General features: G+C 40.1%; 2 protein-coding genes and 1 long non-coding RNA gene across 3 annotated transcripts; all 3 read left to right on the top strand.

Annotated features, from left to right (window-relative positions):
- The first annotated feature begins 402 nt into the window (after positions 1 to 402).
- lix1l (limb and CNS expressed 1 like) lies at positions 403 to 12,188 on the top strand. Its single transcript, XM_005478458.3, has 6 exons — positions 403 to 1,746; positions 3,911 to 4,074; positions 5,857 to 5,997; positions 6,361 to 6,456; positions 6,674 to 6,751; positions 8,506 to 12,188. The coding sequence occupies exons 1-6, from the start codon at positions 1,407 to 1,409 to the stop codon at positions 8,755 to 8,757; spliced, it is 1,071 nt and encodes a 356-aa protein (XP_005478515.1). The 5' UTR covers positions 403 to 1,406; the 3' UTR covers positions 8,758 to 12,188.
- A 1,007-nt stretch (positions 12,189 to 13,195) lies between these two features.
- On the top strand, positions 13,196 to 20,304 carry sf3b4 (splicing factor 3b, subunit 4). The gene is made up of 6 exons (XM_003444105.4): positions 13,196 to 13,282; positions 14,128 to 14,256; positions 14,342 to 14,884; positions 18,804 to 18,971; positions 19,230 to 19,388; positions 19,973 to 20,304. The coding sequence occupies exons 1-6, from the start codon at positions 13,249 to 13,251 to the stop codon at positions 20,143 to 20,145; spliced, it is 1,206 nt and encodes a 401-aa protein (XP_003444153.1). The 5' UTR covers positions 13,196 to 13,248; the 3' UTR covers positions 20,146 to 20,304.
- A 904-nt stretch (positions 20,305 to 21,208) lies between these two features.
- LOC102075511 (uncharacterized) lies at positions 21,209 to 23,849 on the top strand. The gene is made up of 3 exons (XR_270301.4): positions 21,209 to 21,713; positions 22,536 to 22,624; positions 22,813 to 23,849. It is a non-coding gene; the product is annotated as an uncharacterized LOC102075511 (long non-coding RNA).
- The last annotated feature ends 34 nt before the right edge of the window (positions 23,850 to 23,883 follow it).

Genomic DNA, 23,883 nt, shown 5'->3' with positions numbered 1-23,883 from the left:
GACATTTTTTTCTTGTCCTTTGTGCGATTTCCAGTTTCTCACTGGGCTCTAATTTGTTTAAAATGTGCTTTTTAGTGGAAACAGATGAGGTTCAATCTTTGACTTGTTGCAGATTCAGTTTAACAAAAAAAAAAGAGAGAGAGGACTAGTTCCTCCTTTGGACTTCTCTGGCCTCGTCCCATACCGCAGAAAGAATGAAAAATGACACAAGACCCACAAAGTCCTAAAAAATATTTAGGAGGCACAAGAGGAGGTCCCATTTCCTCTTCAAGTCTTTGTTCTGCTCTAGGTTGGTGGTCTCACCCCCACTCCAGCTCAGAGTTAAGGTAGTACAAAGTTGCATTATGTTTCAGTATTTCAAAGTAAGATCATCATTTTTTCCCCCACCTCTTATCGACTTAGTTTGATCCAAGTTTTAATCACATGCTTCAGGAGAGTTGGAGCTGTAAACCCGCACTGTAGTTGTTCTCTGTTGGAGCCAGAGGAGAACAGAGGAGGCTCAGATTTCTTGGCTTGACATTTTCTGATTTTCCACTGTTGCCTTCACGTCCTCCGGAAAACATTGGAATTCTCATCACAGTTCCCCAAGGATACTGAGGCATACAAACAGCAGGAGTCGATCCACAAACCTTCCTATTGGTAGACGACCTGCTCGATCACCTGAGCCACATTAGTCTTTTTGTTTTATTTTAATTTAATTTAATCAAATTAACAAAAAGAAGAACTACTAGCATTTTTTCTATTTTTATTCAACTTTAGGTAGCTTTTCAAGTTTACAAAACCGCTTTAATTAGCTTTAATTTTTTTCTTCAAATGTCCATTTTTTTTTCTTTTATTTAACTTTTTTTTTTCTTTCTTTTTTTTTTTTACATGTAGCTGAATGCAAAGATAATATTATAACAACTTAAGGTCAGTGTGTTATTACTATCCCGGGAAGTAAAGCTTCCTGCATCCTTGGATCCTCAGCTAAGATGAGGAAATACTCCACAAGAACAAGCAAACACAGGTGGGGAAAAAAAAGGAAATTAGCCCATTAAAAACACAGTCCGTGTAACAATGAACAGGAGCAATAAAATAAAAAGAATACCAGTTTACAAACACACGTTAGAAAACGTGTGCAGCCTAACTGTAAATGCATTTACAGTGTAGAAGTAACAGAATACGAGGGGTCCTTGAAGGCAGCACTTGACTGACAGTCCCGCAGTCTAATCCAGGGAGTGAGGACTCAGCAGCTCCGTTATGTGTCGAATCAACGTCGGCTCGGCGCTTACAGGCTGTGACTGAGAAAAACCCTGCCGTACTTCGCTCATTCAGCTCTCAAAGCTTACTTTTTCAGCTCAAGCCGTCGGGCTCCTCGCTACAGATTTGCTTCAGAGCCGGGACTCCGTAGACGTTACGTCGGGACAATGGAATCCAACGTTATCCCGGACAGTGTCCGCCATCAGCGGCTACAGCCGGGCATCGGATTCAGTTCGGGAGCGACCGGGACCCTCCGCTCCTCTCTCCGGCCCGGGGTTACGGTCCCCATCGCGCCGTTGCTGTCCTCTCCGGCCTCTCTGGCGGCGTCCTCCGGGCCTCCTCCCCCGCCGCCTCCGCTGCAGCTCCACAGCCTGTACGGCGGAATGGGAGCGGGGCTGGGGCCGGGGGCTAGCGGTCACTGTAACCCGGGGAACCCGGCCGTGCTGAAGGAGGCGGTGGAGGCTGTGGTTCGCAGCTTCGCCAAACACACGCAGGGTTACGGCAGAGGTAATGTCCGGTGCTGACACTGTCCTGGAAATAGCGGCGTTAACGCGTGTCATACTGCTTCAGGCTGTAGCTGGGGAGGGGACTTTTGGAGAGCTGGAAACCACTTTCAGCTGCGCCATTTGTTTGGAAGGAAGGCACAAAAAACCTCCACCATACTTAGAACAAACTCCTGTAATTTCCACCTTTATCTCCGGTGTGTAAACACACCAGTGGTCATTTGCACCTGATGCAATGTTACCGTGAAGTTTCCTTTGATATTCGCTCCAGTCACTCCATCACAGGATTAACATCCAGGGGCTGCAGGGGATTGAATTTACGAACAATACACTATTGTTCGTAAATTAGCCGTTACACGGTAAATAACAAGAATAGACACTGTGGAAATCGTTAATAACCTTGAAAAATGAAAGAGCAGTGCCCCTGATAAGAAAAATAAGGCTTTATATACTTTATATTAAACGCAAACTGCACATCATTAGTAATAATTACTTTAAAAATGCAGTTTAATTTAAAGTACTTGACTGATTTTTGTCAGAGTTTGAGGCATGCCTAAAACTATCATTAGACCAAAAGCTTAAGTAATGCTAACATGTGTGCCTGTCCCATGCTAATAGGATTTATTTCCAAAAGATGGTCCCCATGTGTCCCTAACTAACAGCCTCTTCCCCCTGCATGCCATTTAGGCTTCTTAACACAATTATTGGCAGCATTTTTTTGAAGACTTGGCAGTAAAACACACACGAGATGATGTAATTAGGCTTTCCTATACGTTTGCTTTCAAGCAGCGATTAAGTTGCAGTTTCAAAAAGGCCTATTAAGTGTATTTAAAGGAGTACATAAGAAAAAAAGGGGGGGCATGTGTGCAAATACACCTCTGGAAAAGATTTTGTTGGACCTTCAAGTGGAGTTGCAGGATGTTCTTTGACTGTAGTTTGGATCAGCTTCACATTACATCCTTCAATATCTCAGAGAGTTTCCTGTCTCTTTGCACTTTTGTTATGGAGGAAATCCTCAGAAATGGATAAAAACAGACCAAGAGGCCTTATTAAACCACTGTCACAATCCTGAATTGGTTCGTTAGCCCCAGTTGCTGCACTACAGGCTGCAGACCCGCAATGCAAATCCAGTATCTCGTAATACAGCCAGACTTTAAAATAGAGTAGATTCTGGACAAAAGCTGCAGTGGAAGTACAAAAAACTGTATTTGTACAAGAAATTGTTTTTAACTTCATGTAAAAAGCATTAAACACACAAAAAAACCCTGTCTTTAAAGTAGCACCAACTCTTGCCCACATTAATGAGCAGATTTAGGCTTTTTCCGTTTCTTTAGTCAGTCTGTAATCCCAGACTGACTTTACTTTGAGATCAGGGCTCCGTGGGGGCCTGACCATCTGTTGCGCCTCTCCTTGTTCGTCTTGACACTGAAGATGGTTCTTTACAACTCTGGCTGTGTCTTTGGACGCATTATCTGTCATCCTGCAGAGCGAGCTTAGGAGAGATCAGACGCCTCCCTGATGGAAAACAACCAAAATATTTAGAGTATCTAAAACATTTTAAAACTTTTGATAAAAACTGTGTCACAGAGTAAAAGCAAGAGAGCCGTGCGTGTGTTTAAAAAATGATTTGGATTGTCCTTCATGGCTCTATAGTATGGAAAATATGGCTTGTAGTTTGTTGACAGAAGCTTTAATATTTTGTTTTTAATGTTCGACACAGCGGCCTGGCCTCCAGACTCGTATAAGAGCAAGATTCAGGCGGTAACTTCGTTCAAATCATGTTGGCTGCACACATATTTCCCAACAGACCCCAAACCCAAGTAATCATTTATGACTCAGTTGCAGAGTTTGCAGCTTTCCATTGTTGTTTTTGTTTCCTTGTGGATGACATGAACTCGGTTCTCTCGTGTGAGGGCCAGAGTCGAGTGTTTTTCTCCAAGCCTCTCCTCTGAGGTGATGCAGAATTTCCTCTGGGCAGCCACCTAAAATCTTTCCGGAAAACCCTGTGGCATCCTGGAGACGACCTTCCCCTGCACCTTTCCATCTTTGTTTAGAGAGGATGTCGCAGAGCTCGCCTAATGGCTACAGACCAAAACATGTAAACTGCACTAATGGTTTGTATTAGTGTGACGTAACAGGGCTTCTTCTTTTATCTGTGTGTCCTGCAGTGAACGTGGTGGAGGCTTTGCAGGAATTTTGGCAGATGAAGCTGACCAGAGGAGCCGACCTGAGGAACGGAGCCCTCGTTGTTTATGAAATGGTCCCGTCCAACAGCCCTCCTTATGTTTGCTATGTTAGCCTTCCAGGCGGCAGCTGCTTTGGAAGTTTCCAGGTGTAGTGTCTGCTTTCTGTTAGCGTGATTATTATGAAATATGCGGTATGGTGCGAAAGTCTTGAGCCACAACTCATTTCTTTATACTTTGCTTCCAAAGGAGCCGGACTTTCTTGGAATTTTTAAAGTGGGCTTGGACATTGGCTGCTTTTTTACTCTGTTTCAAAGGAATGTTTTTTTATGTGTGTCTGCACATAACAGACATCTAACAATTTTAAGCTGCTGCCTGTCACAAGAACACATTTCTTTAGTTGAGTATGAAAAATGCGAAAGCTACCACAGTTTGACAGGCATAAACTTGTATATATGTGTGATTTCCAAAGAGCTATTACTGGAAAATTTCATATACGTCTCGATGGTGCAGTGTGTCCTTAGAGAATTTGAGGAAATTGGACAAGTGGAGGACAAAAAAAGAAGCGGGAGGCCTAAAAAACTATCTAGAGCATATGAACAGTATGTGAAGGTCACGTCCTTAAAAAAAACTAGCAAAGACCTGACAGGAGGGATGAACCAGTGTTGTATCTACACGTAACAGACAACTCTGCAGAGAACCAACTTTAAAGTGTATCTTTAACTACTTTGTTGCTTGCATCCTGCCACAAAAACATCATTTGTCCAATTTTCTTTAGCCGAGTCTGTAAAAATGCCAACAATAACACAGTTTGACAAGTTATATTTTTATATTAACGAGGTGATTCCCAAAGATCTATTGGCTGAAAACTTGGCATAACGCCTTGACAAAAGAAGTGGCCTAAAAACTATCTATCTATCTATCTATCTATCTATCTATCTATCTATCCATCCATCCATCCATCCATCCATCCATCCATCCATCCATCCATCCTATCAGACGAACTTTATTGGAAAGTCAATTCCTTAAGAAATAGAAAAGAATCCAAAAAAGACCTGACAGGACGCATCTGGACCTTCAGCTGATCCATCTACTGTTCATTGAAGCCTCATCGGAAATTTCTCTGTGGACGGGTTGCTGTCAAGGAGTCATTCTTAAGGAAGGCTGAGTTATGCCAAATTACACAAGATCTGGGTTAAAGATCCAACAGTGAGCATCTACAGTCATCTGTAAAACAAGGTGGAGGCTCTGCCATGGTTTGAGGTTCCATTTCAGTCAGTGGTTTTGGGGATTTTGAAGAACTGACGGACTTGTGAACACAGAAAAGTGCCATCAGATTTTAATTCAACATGCAACACCTTCTGAAAAGGATCTGATTGGCAACAACTTCACTTTTCAGCACTACAACTGACCACTATCAGTCATGGATTGGGCTCCCCAGTGCCCGGACATTAACATTATTGGGATCATCTTGACATAAAACAGAACAAAAAGGCAGCCAAAGCAGAGATTTGAATTTCCTTTGAGAACCCTGGAGAACTATTCCTGAAGACTGCTTAAAGAAATGACAAGAAAGCTGCCAAAGCGAGCTCAGGCTGTGTTCAAGAATAAAGGTAGTCATACCGAGGATTGACTTTCGAGGTCATTAACTCTGATTTTCCTTTCCGCTTTCCCATCAACATATAACAAAACGAGGAGTGGCTCAAGACTTTTTTTGCACATTACTGTAAAAACACGCCATTGTCTTTGGTTGAACGTCGGTGAATGTGTTGTGGTTTGGTTATTCTGTTGCAAGCATTCCTAAAACCACAAGACCAAATATGGATGCAAGCTCAAAGCCACAAAGAGTCATTTAAAGACCGGCCGGGTTGTCGTTGGCCTTTTGACTGTTTATCTGTCCACTGATACATGCTCTCTTTGCTGTTTGACAGTTCTGTCCCACAAAGGCAGAGGCGAGACGCAGCGCCGCCAAAATCGCCCTGATGAACTCCGTTTTTAACGAACATCCCTCGCGTCGGATTACAGACGACTTCATTGAGAAGAGCGTGAATGAGGCGTTGGCCTCCTTTAATGTAAGTTTAAAAAAAGAACTGCCGAGAACTCAAAGTTGTGTTTGTACGACTGTCAGTCAAGCAGCACGGTTGATTTTAACGTGCTTCCAAAAACATGATATATTAGGTTAATTTTGCTCAGTTGTTGGCATCATACGCATGCTTTTTTTTTTACATATAGTAAATATTATGAAAGTGTATGCTATGGATACAAATAGCTGATGCTTCTCAAAAGAAAATGAAGGAAAATTACACTGCATTGGACTGACTCCCAAACTCACAAATATGTGCCAAATATCTGTAGGGACATATGAGTAAGTAGCATTTACTATGTGAGCTCAAACTGTGGCTGACTTGACTTTAAGTGCTTGTCTATGCTCACAGGGAAACAGAGAAGAGGCCGACAACCCCAACACAGGGATCGGGGCGTTTCGCTTCATGCTCGAGTCCAATAAAGGAAAGTCCATGCTGGAGTTTCAGGTGCGTGTTTTAAGCAGCTTTTTTTAAAAAAAAAAAAACTTATGCAAGATGAGCCCAGAGCCTGTATGAAAGTAGCTACATATAGAACACGTCTTCATAAAAGTAGCAGTTTTATGTGTAAATGTTCATCCAAAAGTGATAATATGTAGTTAGTTTGGCCCCACAGTGTTGAATTACTGGTCTCTTATTCTTGGTCTCGGCTGTGTTTGTCTTCCAGGAGCTGATGACTGTGTTCCAGCTGCTGCACTGGAACGGAAGCCTCAAAGCCATGAGAGAACGACAATGTTCCCGACAGGTAAACCCAACAAATGCCTTCTATTATACGGATATAGTAACGTTTTTCAGCTACATTTATTTATTTATTTTTAATGAACAAATTTTCCAGAAATCAGTTACTTTAAACCCACTGAGAGGTGAAGTGAAAAAGAAAGAGATTATCTCCTCAGTGCAATGTCCTGCTGTTTCTTTGCATGCAAAAAACCCATCTTAGCTCCTCACCAAATGCAAAACTTGCTCAGGAACAGCTCAAGGAGCATAATGAAGAGCCCAAATTCCCATTCCTTTCACCCTGTAAGAGTCAGGACAGATTCAATCAATCGAGGCCCCACCCAGCAACCCACATATCCAAAACGATCCGCATCCAGCGTCCCAGTGCCAGATACCAAAACACTCTCAAAGAGGTCCTGCGTCCACGCCCAGATGGGCCACAGCTGTTTTGGTGACCAACACAAAATCTGACTGGTGGTTTTAATGTTGTGGCCGATCAGCGTTTAGCAGGGCTTTTTCTCTGTGACATGGCTGTTCTAGATAAATTTGTAGTTATCTTTCTCACCGTGAGCATTGAGTAAAAAAAAGAGCAAAAACAATGTGCCTCCTCAAATATGTGTGTTAAGACTCAGTCAATCTTAAGTTTCAAAATAATCAATCCCCATTTATCTCAAATTGGAGTTTTGTGCAGCCCCTTAGTCCATCCTCTGAAACTTGCTGTTGTAGTTCCAGTTAGGGTCTCCCTCCTTTTAAGGCAGCCACATGAAGCCGCCTTAAAAGGAGGGGCGGTGTAATCGGAGCTTTGTTCATGATATGATCATAAAAATGAATTCTTTGCATTTTTCTTCTAATTTAAAAGCTCTTTTTGCATCATACAGAGCCAAGAGTAGAAAAAACTGTCTGCACATACGTTGATCTCTCTTCATTTTAAACTATGGTCATTCTTAATATGAGCATTTACCACTGGAACACTGTGCAAAAGTCTTGAGCCACCATTCATTTCTTTATATTAAGGATCCAAAGGTTTTTTTTTGATGGAGCGATTAATCTAAATTTGAAATTTTTGGTTTAAATTGTCATCAGTATGTACAGAGGAGGTCAGGAGACAGATACAACAGAGTGCCTACAGCCATCTGTGAAATATGGCGGAGGCTCTGTCATGGTTTGGGGCAGCATTTCAGCCAGTGGTGATGGAGATCTTGTCAAAAATGATGGAATTATGAATGCATGACAGCGTGACAATGAATGAGCCAGTGCAGTAAAAGCATACCTGCATAGAAAAACACACAGCAGAGCACTATCAGGGCCATGGATTGGCCTCCCCACAGGACGGATTTCAACATTATTGTAGCAGTGTGGGATCATCTAAAGATGGTGAACATCCAAAATAGAGCTTTTCATGTTTTTCAAGAAGCCTAGAGGACAAATAAGAATAAAGGTGGTCCAAATGTTGACTTTCAACCTTGTTAGGATTGTACAACTCTGTTTTTGTCTTATATATACTGTATTTCTGTGCATGTTTACTGCGCCGATTTCACATTTCCCCGAAAATATAAAGAATTGAGGGGTGGAGGAAGACACTGTACCACAGTACTTGCCATCAGACATAATTTTAAATTTTATGTCTTATTACTTAACATTTACCCTCTTGGCTGGTTTGTTTATAGACAGTGATGAAGTCTTATTAAGTTCAGCATCAGAATCTGATGCTGGAGGAATATCTGATTGGGAATGCTGTTTCCCACTATCACATCTTCTGACTCTTTCTGGCTGAACTTGCAGGAGGTGCTGGCTCACTACTCCCATCGGGCTCTGGATGATGACATGCGCACTCAGATGGCCGCCGACTGGGTGAACCGAGAACAGAGCGTAGCGGGCACCATTGCGCAGGAGCTGGCCACGACAGAGCGGGAACTAGAGGACGCCAGGCTGGCGGGCAGAGAACTGCGTTTTTACAAAGAGAAGAAGGACATCCTCATGTTAGCTGTGGGTCAGCTCAGTGCAGCCAACACCGCCACTCTGCCGTCACACTAAACCAACCGTCCGATATGGAAACATGCCTTCGCACTCCGTAGGATTCCTGGTAACAGTATTGATCACTTCATAGGTGACTTCTCAGAACGTTTTAGGTTTTGTTTCGTTTCGCGTACCAGGTAATCAAGCCTTGACTTACAGTATGCACATCTTGTCCATAAAACAAATACTAGCCGCTATAGCCCGTTACCTCTTTGTGCCTAGTAATTACAGGATAACAGTGCTTTTTTTTTTTCTAGATGCCTGTAAAAGTGCTCGGCATTCAATGTGACTGGGATTTACATGTTTTGTTTTCATTATTTCATACTGTACTTACTCAAAGTAGACCTATGGAGACAAAGCCTTTATGGATCAGTGAATGTACGGGGCATAAAATGACCCATCAGACCAAACGCTAATGAGGTGTAGCTCGTGTGTTTCTTCTCGGCTTCGGTTTGTTTTGGTTGGTTGTAGTATTCGGGATGGGAAGATGCCAAAATTGATGACGCAAGAAGCCTGTGTTTGTTCATGAATAAAGCACAGGAACAGAGGTCACCCACTCAGCAAGATATGAATGAAGGGGATAAAAGATCCCAGCTAATATCACCGGTTTTCTGTAATGGATGTGCAACCTGCTCCTACAGGTTTATTATGGGAAGCAGCCTCAAATAATACTAGACTTCCAGTAAGCACAGAAATACACTTATTGACTCATGTAATAATAATTTGTGGGTAATTTGCAAAAGAAGAAACATGTCAGCAGGTAATTGATGCTCTGACAGCAGCTCAGGTTTAAAAAAAAGATCAAATATTAAACCACCACTATGCCGTTTTACTTCAGCTTTTGTTGCAAAGGCGTTTTTTTAAAGCTTCGGCGCTTGCTTGGCGACGATGACACTAGCCGAATGTATCATTTTAATGCGCTATCAGCAAAAAGGACCTGCAAAGCAACACGACTTAAAAAAATTACAAATCTGCTCTTGTGATGCAGATTGTGTTGGTCAGCTAGTAGAGTTCAAACAAAGTGAGTGTTTGTTATGACTTAAATGTAGGTCAGGGTCTCAGCAGTTAAAAAATGGAGGCCAGAGAATGAGTTGGGCTTTTTTTTTTCTTTTTTTTTTGAAAGCTGAACCATCAGTTTTGAGTCATTGTAGTCAGAACAGTGCCAGCTTCTGTGGTCTAAGGTTTTTTTTGAGATACTGGAAGGAGAAATTGGGTTTTGGCAGCGTTGTAATGTCTGCATGCCAAAAAAATGTAATATAACAGGCATTTATTACCCTTTTTTACCGTAAATGTCATAACTTTATATTTGTTCGTCTTTATAAAATGCATTTTTATACGTTGTAGGGATAAAGGCGTTTTAACAAGCAGCATTAAAAAGACCCCACGCAAGTTTTAATTGATGTGATACGGCTCTTTTGGATGTAATGAAAGTCAGACAGCAGGAGGGCTCGTTCTTGCTGCTGAATGCTGGATTGTGAGCAGCAGAACTCGATTACACGAAATATAAAGAAAGAACAAATAAAGAAAAAGTGCAGGAAGTTTCTATAACTCATCTCTGGAGTCTTTGTGCCTTTATGAAAATGGTAGCTAGCAATGTTTGAACAGTCATCTTTACACATGTAGTTAATTTCTTACTGTTACAAAGAATAGTTGGGGGAAATTTACTCTGAGAATTTGATTGACGTTACACGCAGGGCGGTCTGGTTAATATGAAGCTTAATAAAGCCGCCTCACCATAGATTAGCATAAAGACTGAAAAGGGATGTAAACAAGTTCCCACACTCAGCCCCAAAGGTAACAAAATCTGACCAATGTTACGTCATTGGTCTGAATCACAGACTGTATATAAAAGATGGACATAGCTTCTCTGTCTAATACAGAAGCTTGTGAGCTACCAAGGTATAGCAAACGTTGAATGCCTCTTTGCAGAAATGGATAAAAGGTGTGGAATCAACGTGTTCATGTCGAAATGTTAGACAGCTCATGACAAGGAATTGATCTACCTTCACAGAGCTTTCTGATTGGCAGAGCTAGCTAAATTTCAACCTAACTTGAAATTTCAAATTACGGATGGCGATTTTTAAAATTGTTTTTCCAGCAAACAAGCTTCCGTAGTCTGAAAAGTGAAGCCAGTGCAAAAGTGCCTTCAACCTGCATTCTTTATAATTGTCAACTCCTCTGGAAGGACTGACCTCAGTCAATACTTTCCTTATGTCATTGTGGTCCCTTTTAAAAGTCCCTTTTAACACACAGCATGATGTCTGTTGGTATATTATGAGCTGGTGTTGACTATGATAAAATACGGTGTGTGCTAGACTGGGACTGTTGTGGAGGGCCGGATCAATAAGCTGAACTACTTTCTGCTCAGTATTCATTTTTCACTCTTCATAAGCTTATTGATCCGGCCCTCCACAACAGTCCCAGTTTCTCACCACTTGTTTGTTATGTCTGGTATCAAAAAAGTCCAGAATGCCAAATGCAAGGCTTCCAAACCAGTGGGCGATGACATGGTGGCTACGTCCATCTTTTAATTACAGTCTGAAGTGGCGTCTGTGCTGGGTAATACTTCCAGTACCTGCAGAGTGTTTTTATCAAATCATTTCCTCAATATGTTACATGCCGTTAGATTGTGAAGGATGTATTTAATGTTATTACCTTTGGTATAAATTTATAAACATTATATACTGGTTTTGTTTTTGTTTTCTTTCTTTGTGCCCACTTTGCAGCATATGTGTGTGGCGCAAATATAAAAATGCTGACTTTGCAGTTCTCTTTAATGAATAATGCAAATTTAAAATTGACTGAAAAAGTCAACTTTATATGTCCTGGTTAGTATTTTCTCTTTTTCAAATGTGTAAATTTCAAATCAGTAAATTTTAAACTTGGTACTAAACAGATTCCCAGGATTTCATATGCAGAAACACTTTCAGTGATTTTATCCTTCTTTGACTCAATTAAGATTAATGAGGAAATGTGATTAATGAGGAAATCTCAAGCAGTGTTTTAATGAACAGCTTAACGGGAAGGAGGCTGAGGCAGTTTGTTTCAATTTAGATGCTCAACATCTGGGTTGGTTTTTTGGTTTGTTTGTTTTTATAGCCACAAGCCATTAATCTCAAGGCTCCTTCTGTAAAAAATGCCTTTGATCTTTCTTTGTTATCAATATTATTGAAGGTTTTTTGAACCGTATGTTTGTTTTTTGCTATTTGTTTCCTAAAAAACAGTTTTGGCTCTGCATGTTTTTGTTTTGTTTTTTCATTTTTTTTGCTTTGATGCATGATGTGTTGATTAAGTTCTGGTTTTATATGTTTCATATTCTATACAGTATTGTTTTATAAGAGTGTTTCTCGAGGTCCTTACTGTTTGTATTTTCTATGAAGATTTTGTATTCCATGTTTATACTTTTAGTAGATTTATATGTATATGTAATAAATTTGCTGTTACAAATGGCACTGTGTCGAGCCACTTGTTTTCAGTGACTGAAAATCAAGGCCACACACACACACACACACACACACACTGGTAATAATTTAATATTCCAAATTAATAAAAAGACATATTCCAGATTTTTAGAGTATAAAAACACTAATTTCATTCACTTTAATTTTTTTTAAATTATGCAGTAACTTGCAAATGCCACCAGAAGGCATAACAGATATATCCCACCCACAGTCTAAATTAGGCATCGTAGCACTGTTTCTGATCAAAACCAAACACAATTAACATTACAGAGCAATACTGGTGAATTTATTTTTCCTCTTTCAGAGCCCACAAAAGTTATCAAAGTAAAAACAACTGTAATAGACCAATTGCCTCTATTACCTCAGATGATCAAAGGACTTGAAACTCTTGTCTAGGTTGCTTGGTTCTCAGGGGGGTTGTTTTAAATCAAGAGAACCATCGAGTTCAATCTCCTAAATCTGGGTGACATATAAATGAAATGATGCAGACTTAGAGCCAAGAGGATCGCAGGGGATCCAGACAGTTGTCCATACTAGCATCAAGGAAATGCTACCTTACTGTGTGCTGGCTGCACACAGTACTACAACCCCACTGACTACCTACCCACAAATCAGCTACTCAGTACCTGGACTATGTTTGAGAAACAAATTAATTATGTTTGTTATTATTAAATAAAAATAAAATAAAATAAAATAAAATAATAGTAAGTTGATTGGATTTTTTCTCTAGTTATGTCTTATTGAAACGTGAGACTAGTTGTTTCAGTAATAAGGAAATCCACTGCATTTATAATATTGTCAATTTTTACACTTTTGTTTGGTAAATTGTGTCCGGAAGCAATTAAAACAAAAATAAAACAAATTCAATTCAAGCTGGAATGAACTCGTTTTTCACATTATGTTCTTTAAAATCCGACATTTAATATCATACCAGAAAAAATTAAATTAAATTAAATTAAATTGAATTTTTATTTTATACTTCCGCTACACAGCATCGGAAGAGGCGGGGTTTCATTGTGCATCGCTCCCCCTGCGTTGGTCATTCAACATGGCAGCGGGACCAATTTCAGAAAGAAACCAAGGTAAACTCATCATTAAACTCTGTTTTGTTTATTTGCACTCCTCATTCATAAAAGTGCTGGTACATTTCACCGGAACCGGCTCAGATTTACTTACTGACTGCCTCGTTTAGACAGCAGTTTGTGATAAACAACCGGCGGATCACATGGAAACATTGAGTTGTCGCTAGCTTAGCATGTCGCTGATTTTGCTTTTCATTCAGATTTTTTCATCCTTTTACTTGTCACTTATATATAAGCCAGAGTTCAGCGTTGGTTTGGGGTTGTTTTGAAGTGTGATTGTTGCGAGCAAATTAGCAGCAGACTTAACGTCTAGTTGACCAACAACTACAAGTAGCCGAGGAAGCTAACAACATAGCTTGTAGCTTCACTCGGCGGTCAAGTTAAACATATTAAACTTCTTTGTTTCTTATCGTGCTGATTTTAGACGGGGACTGTTTCTTGATGTGGGTATATAGGATTTTAGATACCGGTATTTTAGATGTAAACACTAAACGTTTGAGTTTGCATAATAAATATTGTACACGTATATTAAATATGAGGAGAGTGTGAGAGGCAATAAAGGAACTTTAAGAAAAAGCAAGTATCTAATTTTAAAATCTTTTATCCGGTAGTTTCACAACGCATAGTTATCTGTACACATCTTCCAGCTGAATTATATTAGCAGGGCTTCCAAAGGACACAAAGGACTGGATCTCACTGATTAAGTAATTTATTTCCAAATATTATATATTTTTTCTATTCTTGAAGTATCTCTATTGACTTTTACATGTGTCCACAAAAAAGAGATTGATGACCTGTGATGATGCACTGATCATTATGAGGTTTATTCTCTCTTCATGTTTCAGATGCCACTGTATATGTTGGTGGTTTGGATGAGAAAGTGTCTGAGCCGTTACTATGGGAGCTTTTCCTGCAGGCTGGTCCTGTGGTCAACACACACATGCCCAAAGACAGAGTCACAGGCCAACATCAAGGTAAATAATCAGATCACCTTTTTGGCACGTGTTTTGAAGGATCACCAAAAACAAGCTCAGCTAACTGTTTTTGCTATTTTCTCAGGCTATGGCTTTGTGGAGTTCCTCAGTGAAGAGGATGCTGACTATGCCATCAAAATCATGAATATGATAAAGCTCTATGGCAAACCGATCAGGGTTAATAAAGCTTCTGCACACAACAAAAACCTGGATGTCGGTGCTAACATCTTCATCGGTAACCTGGACCCAGAGATTGATGAGAAACTGCTCTACGACACGTTCAGTGCCTTTGGTGTGATCCTCCAGACGCCAAAGATCATGAGAGATCCAGACACCGGCAACTCGAAGGGTTATGCTTTCATCAATTTTGCCAGCTTCGATGCATCCGATGCTGCCATTGAGGCCATGAACGGCCAGTACCTCTGCAACAGGCCCATCACAGTGTCGTACGCCTTCAAGAAAGATTCCAAAGGAGAGCGTCACGGCTCGGCCGCAGAGCGACTCCTGGCCGCTCAGAATCCACTCTCCCAGGCAGACAGGCCTCACCAGCTGTTTGCAGATGCTCCTCCACCGCCAACGGCTCCAACGCCGGTCCTGACCACACTGGGAGCTGCGATGGCCATTCCAGGTAAGAGCAAATGGAAGTTGTTTTATTGTTTTACTGCGGTGTGTTACACAACATTTCAGGCACCGTTCATCAGGTAATGTGGAAAAATCTTGTTTCCATTAATAAGAATTTAATAGGTGGTGATTTTAAGTGATTAGCTTACAAGATGAATTTGGGTGTCTGGTACAACTTGACCTACTTCCAGGAGCAGGAACAAGAAGTAATCAACCTGAAGTGGTCTAAGAATAAAATTTGTTCCTCATGAGTTTTAATCTCTTTTCACATTACACTGTAAAATCTAATTAGTTCCCAGAACTCAAAAAAATTATGGAAACTCGTTGCCTCAAAAAAATTGAGTAAAGCTTAGCTAAAAATGACTAAGTTAGGATAACTTATTTATTTTGAGTATTCTGTACAAGCTCATTTGTTCCCAGAACTCAAAAAGATTGGATCAAGTTTACATCAGATGACCAAGTTAGGGCAACTTACTCATTTTGAGTACACTGTACAGCCTTTTTTTAGTTCCCAGAACTCAAAAAAATTATGGAAACTCGTTGCCTCAAAAAAAATAAGTAAAGCTTACTTAAGATGACTGTTAGGACAACTTAGACATTGCAAGTCTGCAGTATTAACAATAACTTGATATTTCTGACTGTACAATAGTAATTGTTTACCTAACAAACATTTCAAGTTCAACTAAATGAAAAAACAATTTGTGGTAACCTGAATATGATTAAAAATAATTAACAACACTTTTTGTAATGATGTTAAAATCAGCCCAACTTTTATTTTCAAACACAACAAAGTATAACAGCCAAAAATGGACACTGTTCTGCTGAACAACAAACAATTATATTGCCATCGCTGTTATAATCTTACAATGAAACAAAGTCTCAGATGTAATTATTCTGAAAATAAGTTTAGGCCTACCACAAGTTTGTTTTGTACTTACATTACTTATATAATCAAAATAAAATATTTGTTGTTCTGTCACAAGTGCAGTCTCTAATTTAAACAACACATTTGTTTTCCATTCCAACACATGAGCTGGAATGTTGTATTATTTTAAGGATGCTTGTTTCTAGTCCAGGCATTACTGCCTGAATGACTGTCATGGATCAAGGTGATCCAAATGTAGGTGCAGAAGAAAGTCTTTAACTTCCCTTAAGTACAGTGGCAGTGGTTGATGGTTGGAGATGCAATGAGCTTGAACTTGCAGGCGACCATCTTCACTGACCACACCATCTGTGACGGAGGACTCATCTCTCCTGGTGTCCTGCAAGCAAACAATCATATTTTAACTTAATTGCTTTCTTAAAACATGTTTTTTTCTGCTTCTGGTATAAAACAGACTCCAATTTAGACAATCTCAGGCTCCCTCCCCACCGGAGAGGTGACATTCAATGTCCCAATTGTCAGTCTGGATAGCTGTGACCACCACCCAACACACAATAATGTCATCAAAGCATCATTTTAAAAAGGGCTATGCAAACATGGCCAATAACTTTCATTCTAATGTTGTGCAAAATGATTTTGGGTACAAAACAAATTTTGCTGTTAGAAAACTTGCAGACTTCACTATATACAGTTTAGACCCTCTAAACTAAGTTTGGGGGATGTGATCTTTCAAGAAATGCAGACCAAACTGTTGTTGTTTGTTTACTTACACAGCATGTCTTGTAGAATTAACTGGAGTCACAGCAACAGCATAGTGCAGTCATATCTCAAGTCTAATAACAGAAGACAGGAAAAGATCAGTAAAGAAACAACTTCCCCAAACCAAAGCACAAATAAAACAATAAGTATAACAGGCTGATCTAAAGTATGATTAAAGTTCAGCCTGATTAATATAAATGTCACTGACAGTTGCTAATATATTGGAAAACCAAAACACTTACCACTGAGTTGATGTCTTTCTGTCCAACAACAGGAGTGCTGGTCCCGAGCCTCAAAGACAGTAAGAAGCAAGCAGAGGGAGAAAAAACAGAACATTGATTTGATCCTTAATGGCTGTGCAATCATCGTAACATAGAGTTTGCTTATGTTGTTAAATAAAGGCTAGATTTGACATTAATAGATGCCACAGATGTTCAAAAGCTGCCACAAAGCATGAAAAAAATGGACGTCTCTGAAAACGTCCGAGCATTTTTGCAAATATGTGATGTCTTGATAAATCGAGCAGATATTTGAAATTTACACAGCTACATTCTCGCCTGAAAATATCTTAAAAGTTTATTTTGTGACCCAGAAAAAGTAACAAGTTTTTTAGCCGCGCTCCTCTGACAAACATAGCCGACAAATGCGATCCTCCTTTTCCCCAGACTACCCTTTCTGGGTCACAAAATAACCTTTTAAGATATTTTCAGGCGAGAATGTAGCTATGTAATGCTCAAATATCTACTTAATTTATCAAAATATCACATATTTGCAAAAGTGCTTCCACGTTTTCGGAGAGCTCTGTTATCCCCCCCCCCCCACCCACCCACCCCTAACGGCTGCACCTCCCGAAGAATTTTGTCTGGGCTCTTTTCTCACTTATTTATTTCAAACAATCAACAGAAAATTTCACCGACATAGTTTTATGTAAGGTTTTTAAGACTGTGGTGTTAATTTTTAAGTAAGATGAGCCCAGCGGCAGCAGCAACGCTAGGCTAACACTAACTAGCTAGCAAGATTATAAACCTGGTGCTAAACTAAGAGAAGCCACAAAATCAGTTTGAATAAGAGTAAACATTTACTCACCAAGTCAGTAAAGATCCACAGCAATGACAACAATAATATCTCCAGGTTTGCTCAATATATTCCATAACAAATGCTGGCGCCATGAACATGCGGACTGATCCGGGAGGGAGGGGGACGGTAGTCACGTGGCATTTTCAAAACACATCTTTCATCCTTCCGCACTGAGAAGCAAAACTTCCAGCTTACTTAGTTTTTCTAAGTTAAGACAACTCAAATAAATGGAGTTTATCAGCGTTTTTGCATAAAAAGTACTGGTAACTTATTTAAATCGAGCTCTAATAACAAATTGATAAAAAATGAGTTCAGCCTATTTAATATTTTTAATTAAACACAATATTACATTTTACAGTGTATGCTCACAGAGAACTTCCTGTAGTTTACTTTACATCTCTATGATTGGACATTAAATTAAAAAAGCAGTATCTATTACACAGAGTTTGTCCAGTGGGCTGTGATGATATATTCTAAATAGTTTTGTCTGTCTAAGAGAACGATGCAGTGCTTGAATGATTATCTTAGAATTGCTGTTAAAAAGCCAGCCCCATCTTGGGCTCGTTATTCATGGCAGTTAATTATATTACTCTGTTAAACTATCGATTAAAGTACAAATGGCGTCACTTAAACTTAATTTAGGAAAGCGTGAGTTTGCCTTCTTTTGCACACACACAATCCAATTGTTGAACAGATCCTGTTTGGAAATAGACAGGGCGTTATACCTGCTGCTCATGCTTCCTGTACACTCAGTTATTGTGACCATTTTGTTCTAAGAAGTAATAAATTATGAGTAATTAGCAGGTGATATGTCGGTGATATGCAGTTATGTTGTTGTGCTTCCTTTTGTTCTTCTCGGGATAATCTCTAAACAGCAGCAGTATGTGATTAATTGTTATAGATTACAGGCTGTCATGGGAGTAGATGAGTTTCCATCATGAGCATTAAGATGATGTAGGAAGTGTGTCTGTGTTGCTCTGGATGATGCCTCTTTTATCAGTAGGTGATAAAGAGATTATTTTTAATCTAACTAATCTTGATCAGTGTGTGGAGTAAAGTGAACATGACAGCTGACAAATTGGTCCTTTAATGAAGTTCTTCATAGATATTACATTAGCTACCATGGGTAGATCATTATAAGTCACATTGCTCTGCTCAAATGTGAAATATGAGACTCACTTTGCAAATGCAACCTGTTTGCGTGCAGGCTTGCCACCTCCTGGTGCTTTCCCTCCTGTTCCTCCACCTGGATCGATACCTCCATCAATGCCTCCTGCTATGGCCATACCACCAGTAGCTGTGACACCAGGCCCGCAGGGTGGTGGCGGACCTCCACCCGGACCACCACCGTTCGGTCCTGGCGGTATGCATCCAGGTAAGGCTACATTCATGCTTTCAATGTGTTTCCATATTCATTCCTTGTGGAAAGTAATGCAGTAGTACGTTGTAAAAGTTTAGATATGTATATTTACATGCTTTTTATGTAGTTCTTGTACATATGAGCCTGTATGAAGTTATCAGTTATAGATTACCTGTGTTTGGCATATTTAAATATACCTGCAGTTTCACTCTTACCAGTTTGGTCCATGTGGACAAATGTTAAGCTTGAGCTTGCTTTGTTGCTGCCATGCAGGTATGCCTCAGATGCCCATGCCTCCTCCTGCTCCTCCTGGCATGGTGCCTCCACCTCCTGCTCCACCAGGATCAAACCCACGGGCACCGCCGCCCCCCAGCATGCCTCCACCCCCACCTATGGGCATGCCTCCCAGAGCACCGTATGGACCTCCCACAGGTAAGCGCTGTGGCATCTCCTCCAGTCTTTGTTGTCTAATAAGTTTCTCTGAGCACCAAAATAAGAGGAAAAGTCATTCAAAGCAACATTTCCCTGTAAAAGAATCACTGAAGGGTTCTCTCTGTAACACAGCTGGTATTATGCATTGAAAATGGTTTTGCTGTCTTGCACTCAGGTTGCCCTGGTGTTGATGAAACATATTGATAATTTAACATAAAAAATAAACATTTGAGCTGTAAGATGATTTGGAAAGCATTCAAATGTTCATTGACTCATGCTGATGCCTGTGAAGGTACCCTACTAAAATTTGTGAGCCAAGCCTTAAAAAATTGTATCACTGCTGTCACATCAGCCAGCTGTGGCACAAAATCTGGGCTCTGATACCCAGGAAGCCATTTTCATAAGAAAGGACATGGGAAGGAAACTGAATAAGGTGTAACATCATGTTGGGCGGCATGGCAAGGCAGCGGTTAGCACTGTTGCGTCACAGCAAGAAGGTTTCTGGTGTGAACCCCGGCTCTTGGTAGAGTTTTACAGCGGTTTTATCAGACTGTGACCACTTGTTCTCTCTCTCTCTCTCTCAGGCCCTCCTGTCCCTCCAGGCATGAGAGGGCCTCCTCCTCCCATGCCTCCACCTGGCTATGGTGCCGGTCCTCCTCGACCACCTCCCTTTGGCTTCCAGAGAGGACCTCCGATGCCACCGAGGCCCCCAGGTGTTCCCCCACGGGCTCCTCCGAGAGCACCGATGCCATCGTAATTCCTGTTAGATAACTGTCTGTCATTTTGCTTTTTTAAAAACACATCTTTAGACTTGCTCGAGTTTGTAAGCGTGAGAGTAATTTAACCACCTGTTTGTATTTTTGGGTTCTTTTGGTCATTGTACAGATGAACAACAAATAAAATTTTTAGTACAATTCCTTACTGTTTTTATTTACTCTGACAACAAAACACAGCATCAAATAACAGACTTGTGGCTCTAAAAGGGACACAGATCAGATGTTGCTTTCAAAGTATAGTTTTATTCCACTCAGAGCATCTGTGTGCTCAGCAATCTTACAGAAGGATTGTTGAAACTATTGCTCCTAGGTGAGGTGTTGTAGGGGCATGGGAGGAGGCCCGGGGGGTGTACCCAGGACAGCTGGAGGAGTTCTGTGTGGGAGACGGCGGTCTCCACATCTTTGGGTTAGAGACTTCTAACTAGTGACCTGGGTAAGTGTCGAAAAATTGATGGCTGGATAGAGGCTTTCTCTTAATAAGGACCCACAGAAGGAGCACATATGCTAATTTAATGGCTGATCAGCTGAGAATGGTGACAAGCCATTTCTAAACAAATGCTGATTATAAGACCATCAGATCAAACAATTGTACATATGTGAGTGCATAAATAAAAGTTATTCAGATGTGTTGCAACTTTGCCAAGGGCTGGAAGAAGACCCAATTAATCAATTTCTCTAGATGTTCAGGAACAACCCAGGAACTGGAAACTGCTGGAACGACTGTCACTGTCCCTAGTGAAGATATACACTGAGAGGGTCATTTAAGCTTGAATGAAATTTGCAGCTGCCCACATGCATAAACTAAACTCCTCCTGGATGAAGGTTTTATGATCAGAGGAGACAAAGATTGAGGAGTAAAGGCAAGGAAACCTAAGAACACTGCACTAGCTGTCAAGCATGGTGGTGGTAGCATCATGCTGTGGGGCTGTTTTGCTAGCAAACACTGCACACAGTGTATGGAAAAATGAAGAAGGCGTATTACCTCCAGATTATTCAACTTCACTTCAAACCAAGTCCTATATGTTTTAAACTTGTATAAAGTTGCGTGTTCCAACAGGACAATGATCCCACGCACATCAAAACTGGTTTTGAATGGATAAAGCAGGCTAACCTTAACCTTCTGGAAAGCCCCGACCTCAAGCCTGTAGAAAGGGCTACACTTTAAAGCTGGGTCGGTACCAGGAAACTTACCAATTTAAATGAACTACCAATTCTGCCAAGAGGCGTGGTCAAATATCGAGCCAGAAGTATGCCAGAAGCTTGCTGATTGCTACCAAAAACATCGTGCAATTTGCAAAGGCACATTTAACTAATCATTACTGGGGGATTATGTACACGGGAAAATTGAGAGAATGATTTTTTCAGAGTTAACATTATTTTCATCTAAGAGTCATTTTTACTCATTTTGGATTGTAATCATTTCGATTGGCTGCTAGAGTTGGAGCAAAAAACCAGAGGAAATTATGTTAGTGGGCGAGACCACGCCCACTAACATTTCCTAAGTTTCCTTCCAGCAGTGGAACAGAGACAACTGTCAGCCGTGAGCCAGGTAAGTGAATAAAGTGCTTAATAATGATTTAATTTAGGATAAAATGGGGATTTTCTGTTTATTTGAAAGGTAACGCCTGTAAGTAACATTACAGCTTACGAGTTTGTGCCAAGGCTGGTTAGCTTCTGCCAAATTAATAGATTACTCACAGACAGCATTAAGGTATATATATCACGAAACTAAATTTAGCATTGCTCAATAGCTGCTTTTAGATAGCGTAATTGACCAGGCTAGTGTGTTTTTAACAAATCCGGTGCAGCAATGTTTTATCCAAAAAAGGTCTGTGAGCACATGTGTTTTACTCCAAATTGAGTCATGCAAATCGACCTTTTTACCTGATGTTCTGTTAGCAATATGTGTGTTTTATCGTGGACTGACGTTTGTGGATGTTTCACCTGTTCAGTTAGAAAGCACGTGTGCTTTACTCTGAATTGAGTCACATACACCGACTGTTTTCGCCTGATCTTTGGTTAGGAGCACGTGTGTTTAATGGAGGTGAATCTTGTATGTGTACTGCTGTTAGTTTAGCAAGCACATGTGTTTTACTCGAACTGAAAAGTGTACATGGTTGCAGTTTTAGACATTTCTTAAGCCCCTAGTGTATTAGATTAGCATTAAACAAACTTCTGATTGCTGCAACGTAGAGTTTCGCCTTTCTTTCTTTTTTTTTTTTTTTTTTTTTTTAACATGCATTCACATTATCAAAATAGAACACCATGAAATTGTAAGACACACATGGGATATATTTGTGTGTTTTGTTCAATTTTGTAAGTATTTGTAGTAAATCTGATTATTGAAAAATATCCTTTTCATATCATCAAGGATGCCAGCTGTGCGTCTGAAGTGCAGAGAACAACAGAAGTACATCTGTTTTGAGGGCCAACTGACCTACGGATCGTTTTTGGAATGCGGTGAGTAAAAAACATCAATGTTTCCAGCGTGTTTCATAGTGTGAATCAGTCAAGCTTTGGGGATGATGCTATAGTAGCTGCTATACCAAATGTTTAGGTTTATTTTGTTCAATTTATTTAATTTCACTTTCTTTGCCTTGTTCTGGTGTTTATTTCAAATGTATAATGCAATTTTATTATGTTCACAGTTGCCAAGGAGTTCAACATCCCAAACATATGGCTTCCCTAAGATACTTGATCCAATTGTGAAGGATATGAAAATCCCGGAGAGAGATGGAGTTAAGATTCCCCTGTATGACCCAGTACATGGAACTATTGTCCAAGTTACTGGTGACAGCCTTGGTCTAAACTGTCTGTTTGGTTTTGTAGAGTTTTCCTTATGTGATTGGTGTTAAACAGTCTTGCATTCTAAACTCATTGCAGAACTTAATACATGTGAAAGTTTCTCTGTTGATATTATGCATGATATCTTGGAGGGAGCGGCATAATATGAAATGAAACTGATTATGTTACATGATCAGTATACAACATCAAAGGAAGTGGACAGGAGAATTAAAAACTTTAACTATGGCTACATGGAACAAAACAACAAACCACCTACAGTGAAGTTGGGAGAGGACTCAAATGACTTGGGGTTAAATGCCATCCAGTCCTGGTGTTTACTTCTTACTCATCTTTGGAGACTTAGTTTGTCCAAATGATCAGCACTGGTATTTGCTACTGCTGTTGCTTCAAATAGTGACTATTGTATTTTCACCAGTGTTATCAAAAGGTATCAGTATTTTCTTGAAACACCTGATCACCGAACACCACAGGTTATTCAAACGTTTGTTTCCACACAAGAAGCTGCTACCAAAGCATCGTTTCATTGTGCATTATCCTACATGTATACTCAAAACAGGACCACTTTAGCATAGCTGGTGCATGCGCTATGAAGCGAAACACAACTTCTTTAAAAAAAAACAATTGAGAAGTTTAAAAAATGTAACTAAAACATTGGCAATAAGACATCAAATTTGTGGACTGGGACCAAATGCTGTCTTTTTTTAGAGTAAAATTTTATTCAATTTGAGTCAAATTTACTCAGTGAAACTTACTGTGCATGGATACTTCTGACACTGTGTGGATTAGAGCAAATCCAAAATAAATTCAATTTTGTGCACACAGTTCTTGTCTATTAAAGTCATTAAAGATGTGTGCTGTGGAATCATTGCACCCTAAAAACAAACACTTAAAAGAAATCTTTAAAGCCCAGCATT

This window comes from Oreochromis niloticus, linkage group LG22 (genome assembly GCF_001858045.2).
Source record: "Oreochromis niloticus isolate F11D_XX linkage group LG22, O_niloticus_UMD_NMBU, whole genome shotgun sequence".
Classification (NCBI taxonomy): Eukaryota; Metazoa; Chordata; class Actinopteri; order Cichliformes; family Cichlidae; genus Oreochromis; species Oreochromis niloticus.
The sequence above is the reverse complement of the archived record's forward strand: the minus strand, read 5'-3'. Positions and strand labels throughout refer to the sequence as shown.

Excerpts from the sequence above, each read along its gene's own strand:
- lix1l (XM_005478458.3), top strand. The coding sequence starts at position 1,407 with ATGGAATCCAACGTTATCCCGGACAGTGTCCGCCATCAGCGGCTACAG. Across the intron at positions 1,747-3,910 it reads CACGCAGGGTTACGGCAGAG|TGAACGTGGTGGAGGCTTTG; the intron begins GTAATGTCCGGT and ends TGTGTCCTGCAG. Across the intron at positions 5,998-6,360 it reads AGGCGTTGGCCTCCTTTAAT|GGAAACAGAGAAGAGGCCGA; the intron begins GTAAGTTTAAAA and ends CTATGCTCACAG.
- sf3b4 (XM_003444105.4), top strand. The coding sequence starts at position 13,249 with ATGGCAGCGGGACCAATTTCAGAAAGAAACCAAG. Across the intron at positions 13,283-14,127 it reads AATTTCAGAAAGAAACCAAG|ATGCCACTGTATATGTTGGT; the intron begins GTAAACTCATCA and ends TTCATGTTTCAG. Across the intron at positions 14,885-18,803 it reads AGCTGCGATGGCCATTCCAG|GCTTGCCACCTCCTGGTGCT; the intron begins GTAAGAGCAAAT and ends GTTTGCGTGCAG.